Below are 14,452 nucleotides of genomic sequence, written 5' to 3'. Positions count from 1 at the left end.
TACAGTGCCAGTAACTCACAGTGATGTGTTCATACAGTTTGGGTTTGGTATTATATAGTTTAAGGAACTGAAATTCAAAAGTGTGAATACATTATTATTTTAATGACAGGAGATGGTGCCCAGTGATTGACAATAAACGGTAAATGAGTTACATATATCAATTAGAATATAGTCATTTAATGAGTCACCCTTTGCATCTTTCAATACTTATCATCATTTCCTATAATATAAATAAGACAATTTTGACCCTTATTAATCCTGAAGGAATTCTTCTACATAAGAATAACTACAGAAGAGTAATAAAGTATTTGAAGCATTACTAAAACCATTGCAAAATATAAAAAATATAAAAGCAATGTAAGAAAGAAAAGTTAATAAAAAAGGTTAATAACTTAGAAACAACAGCGTAAGAACAAAAATAAGAGTGTACTAGATCGGAAATAATAACGCAAAGGGATTGGATGCCAATCCATCTAATATCTGTTAAATAAATATCTGTTTGGTCGGAGGTCATTGCTGCTAGTATGACCAAAAAGCAACCAATACAACCTTAAACAAATTACTACTTGCAAAAACGAATGTTTTATTCTACATTAAATCAAATGAGTTCCTGAGTGCCAGATCCAGTCATTCCCCAGTCACCTTATCATCACCTGCCAGCACACATGCTCCTCATTCACCTCAATCAGCCTCTGTGTAAACACCTGCCTGCTAACACTCCTCTCCAGATCACTTCTGCACAGCGTTCCAACTTCCATTTAGTTCTGGCAGACTGTTGCAAACATTCTTAGTTAACACCGACCACGTATATCTTGATTGTATCTGACCATATTCTGCTTTTGAGTCAATACAACACTTGAAAGAAGTGCTCAACCCCACCATACCACGTCAAACAGTATTGTAATTAGGTTTTTGTTGGATTGAATATATTCAAATTTAAATATACATACTCTAAAAAGTAATGGAATCAACCTTCCGCAAGGTTTAGTTCTAATTGTAGCATGTACATGTTTTTAATATTCATGAATAATCATCCTGAGTGTCCCTAAACCAAGGATGGATTACCACCTGGGCATGGGGGGGGGGGCACAGCAAAACTTTACCCTGGGCCCTGGAACAGGTTAGCTACAGCCCTGGTTAAGAAAGTACTTCAACTGTACTTAGTATTTCTGTTTTCTCTTGCTATCTTCAGCCATTTGAAAACTGTTGTTGTATAATAATTTAGAAATGTTTACAGGGTGACATTCGATTGCCAAAAATATTGACCAAATGCATTCACTCTGGTCCAATACTGGTGCAAACATACGTACAGTTTACCATCCTTCACTGTGGCATAGTTCTCAGAGTGCCAAACACACTGTGTGTATCTGCAGGGTTTTGTTTCCATGCCTCCCTTGGCCTGAAAACTCTTCCGCATGGAACAGCACACAGCAATCAGGCCCGGTTTATGGCAGCCAATCTGCCATTCACTGGAGACTAAGATTGATGACGCCTGTCCTGAGTGACTGGTACTCACAGTCCGACATGCAACGCACACTCATAAACCCCAGTCCATCTGCTCGGAGGCAAACACGGAAACCTGTCCATAAATTCCAAACTTGCTTGAGAAAATGTCAATGATGGAGGTGAAGAAGAAATAACGTAGCGCCGTGAATCTCCTGAAACTGCACATCCTCATTCAGTGCTGCTGCCCTTTTGACCCGCTGACCAGACTACTTACATTAACTAGACACAATGTATTCTCCCATGAATGCAGCGTTAACCACCGCAAGCTCCCATTGACACTCAAACGGAAGTATTTTTACGGCCTCCAGGCACCACTGAACAAGTTTAAAGCAGCTTAATTGCCGCGCTCACCTGATTGGCAGCTACATGAATGTGTCTTGGTGGGGAAGAGGCCGCAGACTGTTAACTGCAGCGAGGTGCTAAGAAGAAGAAAAAAGGGTTAATGAGCTACTGCCAGGCCAGCTTTCAAGTCAGGATGCGTTTTTGTTTTACAGACTCATAAATGTGTCTAATGGGAGAGGTACGGTAGCCCTGAGGTGCAAAACTGAGCAATATTGGATAATCTTTACAAAAAAATATTTTCTGAACTTATCTTAGACCCTAGTTAACAAGGGTCATTAGGGAACCATCACAACATTAAGGCCATTTTATTGTACCTATAATTAAAAAACACTTAACACTTAGTATTGCTTTGACCATTTGTCAGGGTCACTTTTGGATTACAAATCCACATACAAAACATTTTATTTTGGCAAACTGTTTTATCCACCATAGTGTTTTATTTTTTTACTTACATGTCACTATTTGTTTTTGATAGTTAATAAAATATTCCTTTTTGTTTTGAATGTTTTAAACGCATTGTACAACCAGCACCTTTTAAGGTCAAACTTGGGTCAAAAATAACCATACCTTCAACTGGGTAAATAACTCTAAATTAATTAAAAAAAATATATATATATATATTAACTGGGTACATTTATTCTTGGGTTAGTGCTATATTAATACAAAATGGGTTGAAAGTGATTTTAGTCCATAGAAAATCAAGGTTTTGTCAGAAAGACTATATAGAATAATTCTGATGTGATACTGCCTTCTATTAAATCACAAAACGAATAATATCTTACAGTGCGCTGTAACTTTCATTCTTATACTTTATACCTGTATTATTCTACTCAAGCTTGTTTTATTATAATTGTATTAACTTACTTTAAATGTCTTTTTCTAATTTTATTTCTTTTGCAATATAACTCTTTTAATGTTTTTTTTGTAAAGCACTTTGAATTGCCTTGTGTTGAAATGTGCTATATAAAGAAAATGGCCTTGCCTCTGGCTTTGGTTCTGTCCATCATTATCAAAAAGTATTTTTCTTTGTTGTTGTTGTTGTTGTGTTACGTTTTCAGTGGCTGGCAATGTGTTTTCTAAAATGACGTGTTCCAAGAAATAATGTTTTTGTTGTTACCTAGTATCTTTCGATCTATGGTCCATCTAAAGTTTCACACCTAATTGAGTCGTTACCCGGGTTAATTGTTCATTATTAAAGACATAAAGATTTTATTCCAGAGTTTTAGAACACCATCTGTGACAAACATTTCAAACTTTACACAACCAAACCATGAGACTCAATACAGGGTACAGTAGTAGTAACAGGAAATTAGGTAATGAGGGCCTCTCTGGGAGTGCACAGCATGGAGAGCCAGTCACTGACCCATGGCAACTCAGACAGGTCCACTGAACTTTAAAGGTGAATTGGATCAGGGCCCCTGCCCGGCCGCTCAGCCAAAAACCTCCTGATGAGGGCTTAGCGGCGGCAGTGAAAGCAACCTAATGAGTGAGGAGTAATCAACACTATTACCGGGCCTCGAAGCGCAGCGAGCCTCAGCGCAGCAGGACGAACGTCCTACAGGATCCACTGGGAGAGGGACTAATCAGGAGAGAGGAATATTAGTGGATTTAATGGCTTTAGTATAGGGAGAAAAAAAGGTTTGATTAAAGAGCTAAAGAGAGTTTTTCTTCTGGTTCTGTAACCATCTGGGGCTCTACCTAAACCGATGACCTCACTGCCTTCACTGGCTGCGATCCATCTGCAACATGGCCCTCAATGAGAAGGGCCAGGACACAGAGCTGAAGATCACTTGTGAGGCAAGAAACTGGTCAGACATGTTACATGTGAGGCTGAAACAACTTACTTTTTAGAACTGTGGTTGCTTTATAAAGGTGAAAGTGCATTATAACTTAATAAAAAGATAAAGACGTGTGTGAGCTTTGATCCAAATAACGATTTAGCCAAAAAGGGCAACTCGTTACATTGAAGAAAGTCATTTTGACAGATTATTGCCTTTAACTTTATTTGGTAATCTTGTTAGAAAACAGTTGCTTACTCACACAACCAGCAGATACGTTATCTTTCATTTGTACTGGTGCAATTGTCCCCCCTTTTTTGTGGTTTCTAAGAACTCCTGAGGTAAATGTATGTTCTTTAGCTGCATGCTCCACTGAGTTCAGAAGCTACTTTAACTGTCTATCTGCTGTTTGGTGCTGTGCATGTAGTAGCATACAGGCGGATTGTAGAGGTAGAATGCAAGAAGCTTGAAAACAGGTGGAGGAAAATGTGAAACCCATTTTACATTGTTATCGTTTTATTTGAGTTTTTCTGGAGCTTTCAACCACATTTGGCATCTCCCATACACACCTGTTATCACATGACCAGAGGTGTGTAATGAGGTCGTCCTCTGAAGAACAAACACTAACAGAAACGGGATATGGGTCAAAACGGTCAAAACCTAGTAGACTTTAGAACATTTTACTGATACAAACATAGATCTTTAACAGCACATATTTCTCATTTTAAAATTCCCCCAAAAAACTGCTTTCTTTATAATCTTTTTATTCTTTTTTTATTACAGAATGAAAATCCTATAAAGGCCCTGAACACAGCCTGCAGCAGCTGTAATGTTCCAGCACGTGCTGCTACACATTGGATACACAGGTACTGTTGTGTCCAGGCCTCCTGCACCAAACAGAGTTCAAAAGTTTAAACTCAGGCAGGATCTCTTGTCGGGACACTTTAAGCAATTTACGGATTTATGGAGCCGTAATCCTTTGTGTGTAACTGATTTAATGAACAAAGTAAAAACAGAGGGTTGATCTTCTGATCCCTCAAATACTACTAGCCACTTGAAATACTAGTGTACAGCATGTCTCTCCCTTGATGTTAATCAGGACTGTAAATCCACAGATTTTAAGATTCTGATTTATCCATCTTTCCGAGCGGCGGAATAAAACAAAAGCAAACATCGGGAGGAGGATCTACAGTATATCAAAGAGCATACTTTTAGATGGAATCTGTTAAGTGGTGTGTGGGTTTGAGTGTGTGTGTGTGTGTGTGTGTGTGTGTGTGTGTGTGTGTGTGTGTGTGTGTGTGTGTGTGTGTGTGTGTGTGTGTGTGTGTGTGTGTGTGTGTGTGTGTGTGTGTGTGTGTGTGTGTGTGTGTGTGTGTGTGTGTGTGTGTGTGTGTGTGTGTGTGTGTGTGCAGGATTCTCCGGCATGTGAAAGAGATTGAGTTTCATAAGGAGATCTGATCGTTAATTCGCCTGTTTATCTCGATGCAGAGCTCTGGACTTAATTTGAGGGGTAATATATGATTCTATAAGACACATTTTATCTCCTTCCACNCGCCCCCCATCTTCACCCCAACCCTCATCCTCATGCCAAATACTTTCTAGTCAAAAAACACCCAATTCTGCTGGTTATCAGTCTAATGCATCATCACTCCCGTTTTCTCACGTTAGCAGAGCTGCAGCTAATCCATGTTTCTCTGCACACGCTGTTAAAGTGTTACAGTTGCTTTTGAAACAGTTTGTCATATTTGCTTCTGCTAAACAAGACATTACTTTGATTCAGAGCGTCAGGAGGAAGTGTTGATGCTCTGCAGCTGCTGCACATTTAATGGACCGAGAAGAAGGGCCGTGCCAGGTCTGGTTTCAGACTGCACTCAGTTTATTTTGGCCCCTGATCAGGATCCGGAGTCCCCCTCTCTTCGCTGTGCATTGTTTTGACTTATCCTCGCTCAGCAAGAAAGGGTATGTGTCACATTGTATTACAGCTGCAAAAACATTTATTTGGCAAATATTTGATGGCATTAAATGTTTGTTTTCCCGTAGTTTATGTGTAAGGCCATCGCTGCACCTTTAGTAACTTACAAGCCTACAGTGCCACCTTGTGGTAGAACTCCAACGTTTTATTACACCTTTCAAACACCTGGAGAGTGATGTGTTATAAACAATTGCACATTATTTGAACAACAGTTTGGGAAGACAATCATCTACCAGACAACGATACCTTACTATCTTATTATTTAATAAAAGTGTACCAGAAAATACCTCTAGTTACACACAGTAGGCTGCAGAGCGTATCATATACATTTGGCTATATACATCTACATTTATGGTTTCTTTTTTTTGCAATTGTTTTAATGAGAATGTTTCGGGCTATGCTGTATGCAAAAGCACAATAGGTCATCCATGTAAAAAGACTAAATATTATCTTCTGAAGCTGAAACCATAAACATGGACATGGATCTTTCTTGCATAGCCAGCCTGCTCCATTTGGGGTAGGAAGGGATTTTTTTGTTGTGATAGAAATAAATAATTAAATTAAAAGTATAAATCCATGAATGATATTTTGTAACGATCTGTCAGTGTTTCCTGTTTTATTTTGAAAAGTGTCCCACGAGCTTTGCCAAACCTTCAACTTAAACAATTGATCAAGTATGAATTATTCTGCTCTCATGGAGCTCAAATATCATCTCCAGGTTTAAATGTTGTTTTCTTCATCAACTCAAATGAAACTCTCTGTCTGATATATTTGGTTCTGCTGCACCCTCAGGTGGTGGACGAGTGCCACCACACACTGATGGAGGGCTTCTCTAAACAGGGACCATTAGTTTGTGACCTTGTTTAAAAACGGACATTACATAAATACAAGTGAGCTGAATGTCAGCGTTCCATTCTCTAAGAGATAATCTAATCTTTATAATAGGATCTGTAAAGTACATGCGGTCTTTGTCACATTAGGGATCCAGAGAAATTGTTGATGTACATGTTGTTGTTACTAAACTAAAAAATGATTTTTAATTTGATTTCTTTGTATATATGTAATAAGATAAAAAATAAATTATCCTTCCTAAATGAATTTATAGATTGGGACTTATATTGGCAACATGTGTAAAATGTAATTTAACTAGAATGATCATTGAACTGGAATACAGTGGCAAGAAAGGTGAAACCTTTTGAATTTCTTGGTAGGAGAAACATTTCCCTCTGGAGAGAACACAGGGGTTTGAGCCTTGCAGACCATTTACTATACATGCACAAAACACTACAGGAAAAGGAAACCAAACAGGGCCTCTTTAACTGAAATGAAATGTTAAAAAATGTGCCTTTCTCTTGCCTTACAGTCCGAAATCAGTGCTGACCTCACTAATGCTAACAGAATTGAATGGTATAAAACTCGTGCAGATCTAACATCTTTTAGAGCCGCAGATTAATATCCATTATTTTGTAATCACAAATTCAACAATCACATTTGGATGTAATGTTTGTGTACAAATACTGTTGGCCATGCAGTGCACCAAACTCAGTAGTTTTCTTGTACTTACTGTAAATCCACTTGGCACACATTAATGTAATAGTTATTAAAGAAAACTGTTTTGCTAACATCGATTAAATAATACTGTATATGAAAAACACAAAACATGCATATGTTACAGATGCTTCTACATTCAAAGAACTCCTCAAATGTTCCTCCTTAAGAATCCTCAGTTTGATTTCCCCCTTCCAGGCAGTCTTTGGTTTTCATTCAGACTCATTGCATTTCAAAATGATAGTTGCAGCGAACTGGCTCTTTCTTTGTAAAATGATATCAGGTGGCCTTTTCAAAGCATCCACATTCCTCTCATTTGTCCCCTGGTTTTCTTTTTGATCAGGAATGCATGAGGGTGATGCTCGCATAGCCACATCTCAATGGACGTCTGAGCATCATGGAAAGAACAATTCAAGTCTTTTCAAACTGTTTGTTCTGACAACAGGCTAAAAAGGCAACACCATGTCCATAATGATGGATTACTTACAGGGAGTTAATCAAGGTAAGTACATTGAACTTATTATAGTGGTTCACAGTCATTTGGTAAGTTGCAGGTCAAAAATTGGTCATGAAATCTGGGTCAGAATGTGGTAGAAAAGAACATTTGTATATGCTGAGGCCAAATGTTCCTCTTTATTCAAAGGCTTTTCGATGTGAACTACTGCACATAACGGAGACATTTATATGCTGCTAAAATATGTACCCTAGATTCCCCTGTTTTAATCAAGTATATCCAGGTTTTAACCTCAATGTATAGACTTCTTTATAACTATAAATCTCTCAGTTCAAACAGGTGTTTGGTCTTAAAGTACATGTTCTTTTCAGTGCAGTTTGCAGCTTCAGTCCCACTGTGTTTCAGTAGATGTAACCTCTTCCGGTTACTCCAAGGTGCCAATGTCATCGTAGTCATCATCAGATGAGAGGTTTTGGTCGGGGCTCACAGGGGAGTAGATGGGGCCGTCTCCTTCATCATCTAATGATCAGACAATAAAAAAGATCAGCACATGTTGTAGATCTTAGTTTCTCCACATGGGTAACATCCGGTGACATTCACCTGAGCTCTGCAGGTTTGCTGTTTGCCCGGGGTGAAGATGATCTTTGTTGGAGTCGAGACGTGAAGGGTCCAAAGCATCGCTGACACCAGACGACTGACCCGGCTCTGGTTCTGCAATGTGTTACATCCCAGGGGATCAAACTAGATCTAGATCTAAGGCAGTTTCAGCTTGGCTTTAGACTTTATACGAGACGGTAATACTTTAAGTCTGAAATGGGACTTGCATTACAGCAGCTCCATGTGCAACATCAACATGGACAAATATCAAAAGACACAATACATGACAAAAAAATACATTTAACATAACATCACAATCACTGAGAGAAAACATGCTCGAAGAGCCTTCAGCATGCATTTGATCTGGGATCAGCTCTGTATTTACTGAGAGGATCGACTGGAGCACTAAGGAGTGCTTCAGTCTGACTTTATTGAATCGCGGGACGCTGTATCTCCCATTAAATGACTTTGTTTTTATTGCCTCTATGATAAAAACACACCCCCAGATTTAGTTAAGTTACAGTACAAAAAGTGTAAATGAATCTTGTAGTAGAAAAAAGCTAAACCCTCTCCAGCGATAGTATTATTTGTCTTGAATGAAAAAGAGCTGCAATATCCTTTCCCAATATTTAAAAATGATCTGAAGGTCACATTTATTTCCAGTAGTATATCCCATCTTCAGTGACCAATAACACGACCCCTCTGTAGCAGTTTTCCATTTGTCCACCAGATGTCCTCAGCCACTCACCTGTCACACACCTGTTCCTTCCTCCACCCCTGCTTCCTCTCCCCCTGATGAGATCCTTTCTCTCCCTGGTCCAGTTCCAAACTGACCCCTACATGTCTGTGGTCTCACTCTCAGATGAAAGCGGCTCCTTTAAGGTGTCGGTGTAAATACAGCAGCAAGTTTTGGGACAAACTCCAGCTAAAAAAGGAACTTTTGTAACTTGTTGAAACCATGGTTTGGTACAAAATATTAAAACATATTAAAATGTAAGTTTTGTAATCTGATGTTTATGAGCTTCTTGGTTTTTGCAACAGTCCCCGTAAATAGACCAAACGTGACAATAAAAGGCACATGTATACAGTTTCTAGACTAGACAGGGTTATATATGATCATAAGTAAAAACATCAAAATATAGTGTAACCTTAAGTTGTTAAATCTGTTTGAAAATAGGAAATGTCTATCTTATTTTGCTAACTAAATGAGTAAGTGGTCTCCGTCCCCGTCAACCAATCACACACCTGGTTTCTATTGCCACAATTTTCATCATAGTGGCAAAGCTTGCTTACCTACCTGTGCTAATTCAATTTCGACTCCCCACCTGTAGGCTATTCAAAATAAATCACTGAATTCATCTTACTGCCTTTAACCATTGGAATTTACACAAAATCCCTGTTGACCACCTCTATACTGACAGTGCTCATTTCACCAATAATTACTAAACCTGACTAAAAGAGAAAGGAGTTTATGATGGGGTACGAATACTATAGTTAATTCCCTCTAATGATTACCATTTTTCTTTGGAGGAAGCTTAAGAAAAAAAGGGACTATTTGAAAGGAAGCAGGTGAATGACTAGGACTGACCGGGGGGGAGGGTGATGTAGTTATTGCTGGTGTTGTCGTAGCACTCCCCTGAGGAGGTGCTGGACGTATCAAACGAGTCCACTGAGATCATCTTCGACACTCTGGCGTACGGAGCGTCTGCGTCGCCGATACAGCCTGAAAACGTTCCCATCACTTCTTCTGAGGGTTCAGGGGCTGGGGAGTTAAATCAGGACAATAACATTGAAGACAAGGAATAATAATATTATTATAGAATAACCGAGAGAATAATTAACAGCTATAAACATGCTTTTTATATATATTTTTAAATAATATAATAACAATTAAATAATGTTAATAATTGTTTGTAATGTTTGGACCAAGAAAGTTTAGTGTGTCGCTATGCTATTGTACATTCGTTACCACGATGCTTCAGGCTCATTGACAGTGTGTACAAAATAAGTAATTCTTATTTGAAGAATTTTATTGTATTATTTTGTTGAACACTGCTAAAAGGTTTCAGTATGTAGCAGCAGTCATTTGAATACAGGGTTAACTTCCTCAGCACAGAAATATTGACTTTTAGCATACTATAAACCGGGAAAGTACAAAAAACTATATAATGATAAACATATCGGAAAATTCTGTAAAACATAATGTGGCTTTTGGAGCTGAAACCTTTCATGTGTTTTGGAAACAGCTACTTTTTATCTGAAAAAAATAATATACTTATATTAATCCAATTGCACATATTGTATGATGAGTACGACTGTATTTTCTATGACCTTGCTTGTTTTTGTTGTTTTGTGTGTGTCTTTGGGAATATTTGAACACGTCATCATTCATTTATTATGAAAACCAAAATAAGCCTTTATAACTTAAAATATTTCCTTGATTTTATGTTTTCATGCTTGAGCCATCCTCTGATGATACCAAAAGTATACAGTGGAAATATTTTTGTATATTTGAGATCTGCAAAGTGAAACTTCTCTGTTTCTGTGGCATCTTTGCAAACGTGACAGTGACTCACCTTCCTCAGAGAGGCTGTGGAGACCTGCAGGCCTCATGAAAGGGTTCACTTCGGTTCTGAACCTCTGAGAATCTGCAAACAAAATGAGAGTGCGTTAATCGAAAAACCATCACTGCAAACATTCTCTGCAAACAGCATTGATCTGCAAAGACCACACACACACACACACACACACACACACACACACACACACACACACACACACACACACACACACACACACACACACACACACACACACACACACAAAGGGCAGAGCTGCTTCAACCGCAAAATGCAGCAACATAGCAAGACACCATCTTAGAAGACAAAGCTTGAGAAACACAGAGGAATAATTACAAATGTAAATGTTAATAAAAGAACGTAGCTCACTCCGAAAGGTGGATAAAGGGACAGACGGGTCATTGCTCTGCTCATACTGCTCATAGTCTGTATCTACTGACGAGCTGTCAACACTACTATGCTGGGTCCACAGATACCTGGGATTGGAGGGGACTTTTGTGGGCAAAAATAACAAAGGAAAAAAGACACAATGAGATGATTTCATGCAACTATCTCAACACGGCGTATGTATATAAACACATATATTAGTCAGGTATAAAGAAATAAAATACTAAATTGTATTAAATTGCAGGTTATTCTATTCTGCTTACACATGTAGGTTTAATCTATTTATCACTATATCTATTTATTTATTTACCTTTGTTCTGCAGTGGGTTGGGAGTGACCTTGACGAGGTCGACGGAGTCCTGGTAGCCATTGTTATGATGTTCAGAGGGGATTCGGGGGTTGCTGCGTGTCTGCTGGAGCAAGATCGCTGTGGACACAATTACCAAATTATAAAGAGAATTACTTCACTCCTGCTTTGTGTATGACTGTTGGCAGAGTCTACTTTCTAATAGTTAGAGGTATCAGTTTAATGGAAAGATGGGAGTACATCTGATCTTTTCATGACATGTAAAATGGAGAATGTGTTAATATGTAGTCTGTTGAGATAAATGATCCTTTCAGACATAATACTGGATATGGATTAATGATGCATTTATTCCAAAGAAAGATGATTAGGAATTATATTCCTCTCCCATATTTGACAACATGAGCAAATATGGTTGAAAACTATACAACCATACTATACTGTTTACTAATTATAGTATTAAATTATAAGGTTGTTATCAATTTAAAGAAATTACTAATTGAATAATAAAATATATATATTCTCCGCTTCCGTCCTAAAGAAGGCAATGAAGGCAAAAACGTCATATCAGGAGAATTTTCCAAAAAGTTTGCAAACCTGTTTTTCATTCACTTTAATCTTATAAAGAACGCCAGATGTCAGCAACCAAAGCCACAATAATAAACATAACCAGAATAACATTTCAGTGATTTAGTTCAAAACTCCTGAAACATCTTGTTTTTTAGATTGAAGGTACTACAATCACAAATTGAATCTGGATGGCTGTGTCTGAGTGAGAAGGACCCACCGTGTCTCCTCCTGTAACGGCAGCACAGCACTGAGTTGGTAATGAGCACCACGAGGAGCAGGAGAGCCAGAGCCATGGTGCTGAGCAGCTCTGGAGACGGGAAGGAGAAGCCTTCTGTACGACTGACTGGGGTCACACCTTTTGGGATGTACAGAAAGAAAAGAAAGTTTAAATGAGCATACATTCTGATTGTTTAATGAAGAAAAATAATGTTCAGTGTTTGTTTGAGCACCATCCTGTGACCTTTAAAACATATGTGTTTTTGAACTGAGATACACAACTCCGTATTTACCAGTAGTCCAACTGGTCATTACAGTTGACCCAGCTGCTGTGGTGGCTTCAGCAAAACCTAGGGAACCTGCAGGACAACAAGATCCACATTTTTTATTTCAACAACAACCATTTTGCTGTTTTATCTACATGGGCAGAATGAGCTTTAAATGATTTGTATATTTCTACAAGAATTACGTGAGGTTAATATTGTTAATATTGAACCGCAGAATTGGAACAACATGTTTAAACATTTTTAAGGCTATGTAAAGACTAGAAAACAGTTTTCTGATAATTATCCAAAGTAAAATGATCTTTAGTCAATGAATAAAATAAATATTTATAGCTGCTTTTGAGTCCTGATTTGTACATTTGATATAAAGATATATGTAATTATGATGTACTCAGGTCTGGATTCTTTCTACAAAACCAATGTAAACCTATCTTATAATACTGATGTTGTTGGACATTAACAAACACTCACCCTTACAGATGACGCCAGAGGCTTTTGAGGAAATGCACAGGTGTGTTTTGTTGACGAACTCAATGCACTGCCACATATTCTGCACTTTTTTTGGGCATGAATAGTACCACAGTGTCCCGTTGTTGTGAGCGAGAGGAGGAACAAACTGGGTGAATTTCTCTGGCTCAGTGCCACACTGAAGCATGGCGCACACCATGGAGGACATGTCTTTATTCCAGCAGTTATCACACAGCGTTCCCCAGCTGCCATTACGGTGGATCTCCACTTTACCAGAGCAGCGGTCCTGACCTCCAGTTAGACGGACTGCTCTCATCTCTGCACACAGAAAATACAAAAAGTGAATCCATGTTGATTTAATTTTTCTCAGTGGACATTTCGGTACTCAATTCACTATTGAGGACCCTAAAGTCATATCCTTGATACTTCTTTGGGGATGTATTTTTTGTAATTATGATCAACAGTAGTCTACACTGGGTACAGTACATTTAATATGTTTTGTGTAACCAAAATAAATGACTGTATTTTCTGGATTTGTTATATTTTAAAAATATTTAATTACAAACATTGCCCCTCAACTTTGTAGATCTTCCCTTAAAAAAGCATTCTCCTGACGTTGGTGATCCTTCAACTTTTCTTTTAGCACCACTTATTCTTACCTTTTGCAGAATACATTTTATTTGGTTTGTATGTCACCACTAGCTTTTTATTTAACACCATCAACATATCAAGATTGTACATTATTTTTGTATACACCATATTATAAACAATTAAATTACAAAAATGTTTCAAGTGTATTTACATGTTTTAGTGCATCATGTGTGTATTTCCGATTTGGGTGGAACTATCCCTCATGGATCATATTAAGTGAAAAGTGTATGTCATATCTGTGAATGCAAAAAAAGGTGTATATATATGTAAATAGAGCTCTGTTGTTTTTATATGTTTTAGTTTTTATCTGGTTTCATTTTCCTTATCACGTGTGTATGGGATTAATAAAGTTCCTATCTTATAAAATAGTTGGGTTTATGACCAAATACCTGCAAAAATCCCTTAAACCGCACATGTGGGAAAATCATGTAGACCACATGTGTTGAGCAATTAGCAAAGGTTAGCATTTATGTGTAGCCTACCTGCTAAATGCTGTTGTAGCATTTAGCTCAGAGAATGTTCAATCATACCTAAGTATGTGAGTAACACCCACGTCACTTCCGGGCAAAAACACGGCCCCGCCCACTTTTTGGGGAAAACAACGCTGTCATTTGAATGGCGGTCAATACAAATTCTGAAGTTCTTGCCAATCCGATCAGAAATTTAAGAAAACCGTGGATTTTTGGATCTTCAAAGAGCCCGATTACGATGGCCAGTCAGGCAAACAATTACATTAAATCATTGGAAATTGACGATCGGGCTCGATATATGGTTAAATTAAAATCAGTAGGCGAGG

The 14,452-nt window shown here is 38.1% G+C and overlaps 1 protein-coding gene across 1 annotated transcript; it reads right to left on the bottom strand.

Annotated features, from left to right (window-relative positions):
• Positions 1 to 6,910: 6,910 nt before the first annotated feature.
• On the bottom strand, positions 6,911 to 14,082 carry LOC104952929 (T-cell differentiation antigen CD6-like). The gene is made up of 10 exons (XM_010779836.1): positions 14,046 to 14,082; positions 13,009 to 13,323; positions 12,547 to 12,612; positions 12,255 to 12,392; positions 11,474 to 11,590; positions 11,146 to 11,268; positions 10,774 to 10,845; positions 9,786 to 9,959; positions 8,201 to 8,311; positions 6,911 to 8,119 (listed from the first exon to the last, which is right to left on the bottom strand). The coding sequence occupies exons 2-10, from the start codon at positions 13,319 to 13,321 to the stop codon at positions 8,025 to 8,027; spliced, it is 1,209 nt and encodes a 402-aa protein (XP_010778138.1). The 5' UTR covers positions 13,322 to 13,323; positions 14,046 to 14,082; the 3' UTR covers positions 6,911 to 8,024.
• Between the last annotated feature and the right edge of the window lie 370 nt (positions 14,083 to 14,452).

This window comes from Notothenia coriiceps, unplaced genomic scaffold, assembly GCF_000735185.1.
Source record: "Notothenia coriiceps isolate Sejong01 unplaced genomic scaffold, NC01 NC01_scaffold00020800, whole genome shotgun sequence".
NCBI lineage: Eukaryota > Metazoa > Chordata > Actinopteri > Perciformes > Nototheniidae > Notothenia > Notothenia coriiceps.
Note: the sequence above shows the minus strand (reverse complement) of the source record. Positions and strands in the feature narration are given on the sequence as shown.

Bases quoted from the DNA above. Each gene is read 5' to 3' on its own strand.
- LOC104952929 (XM_010779836.1), bottom strand. From the start codon at position 13,321: ATGAGAGCAGTCCGTCTAACTGGAGGTCAGGACCGCTGCTCTGGTAAA. The intron at 12,613-13,008 runs GTGAGTGTTTGT...GTTGTCCTGCAG, and splicing joins CTCTGGCGTCATCTGTAAGG to GTTCCCTAGGTTTTGCTGAA. The intron at 10,846-11,145 runs GTGAGCTACGTT...TTTTGTTTGCAG, and splicing joins CCCTTTATCCACCTTTCGGA to ATTCTCAGAGGTTCAGAACC.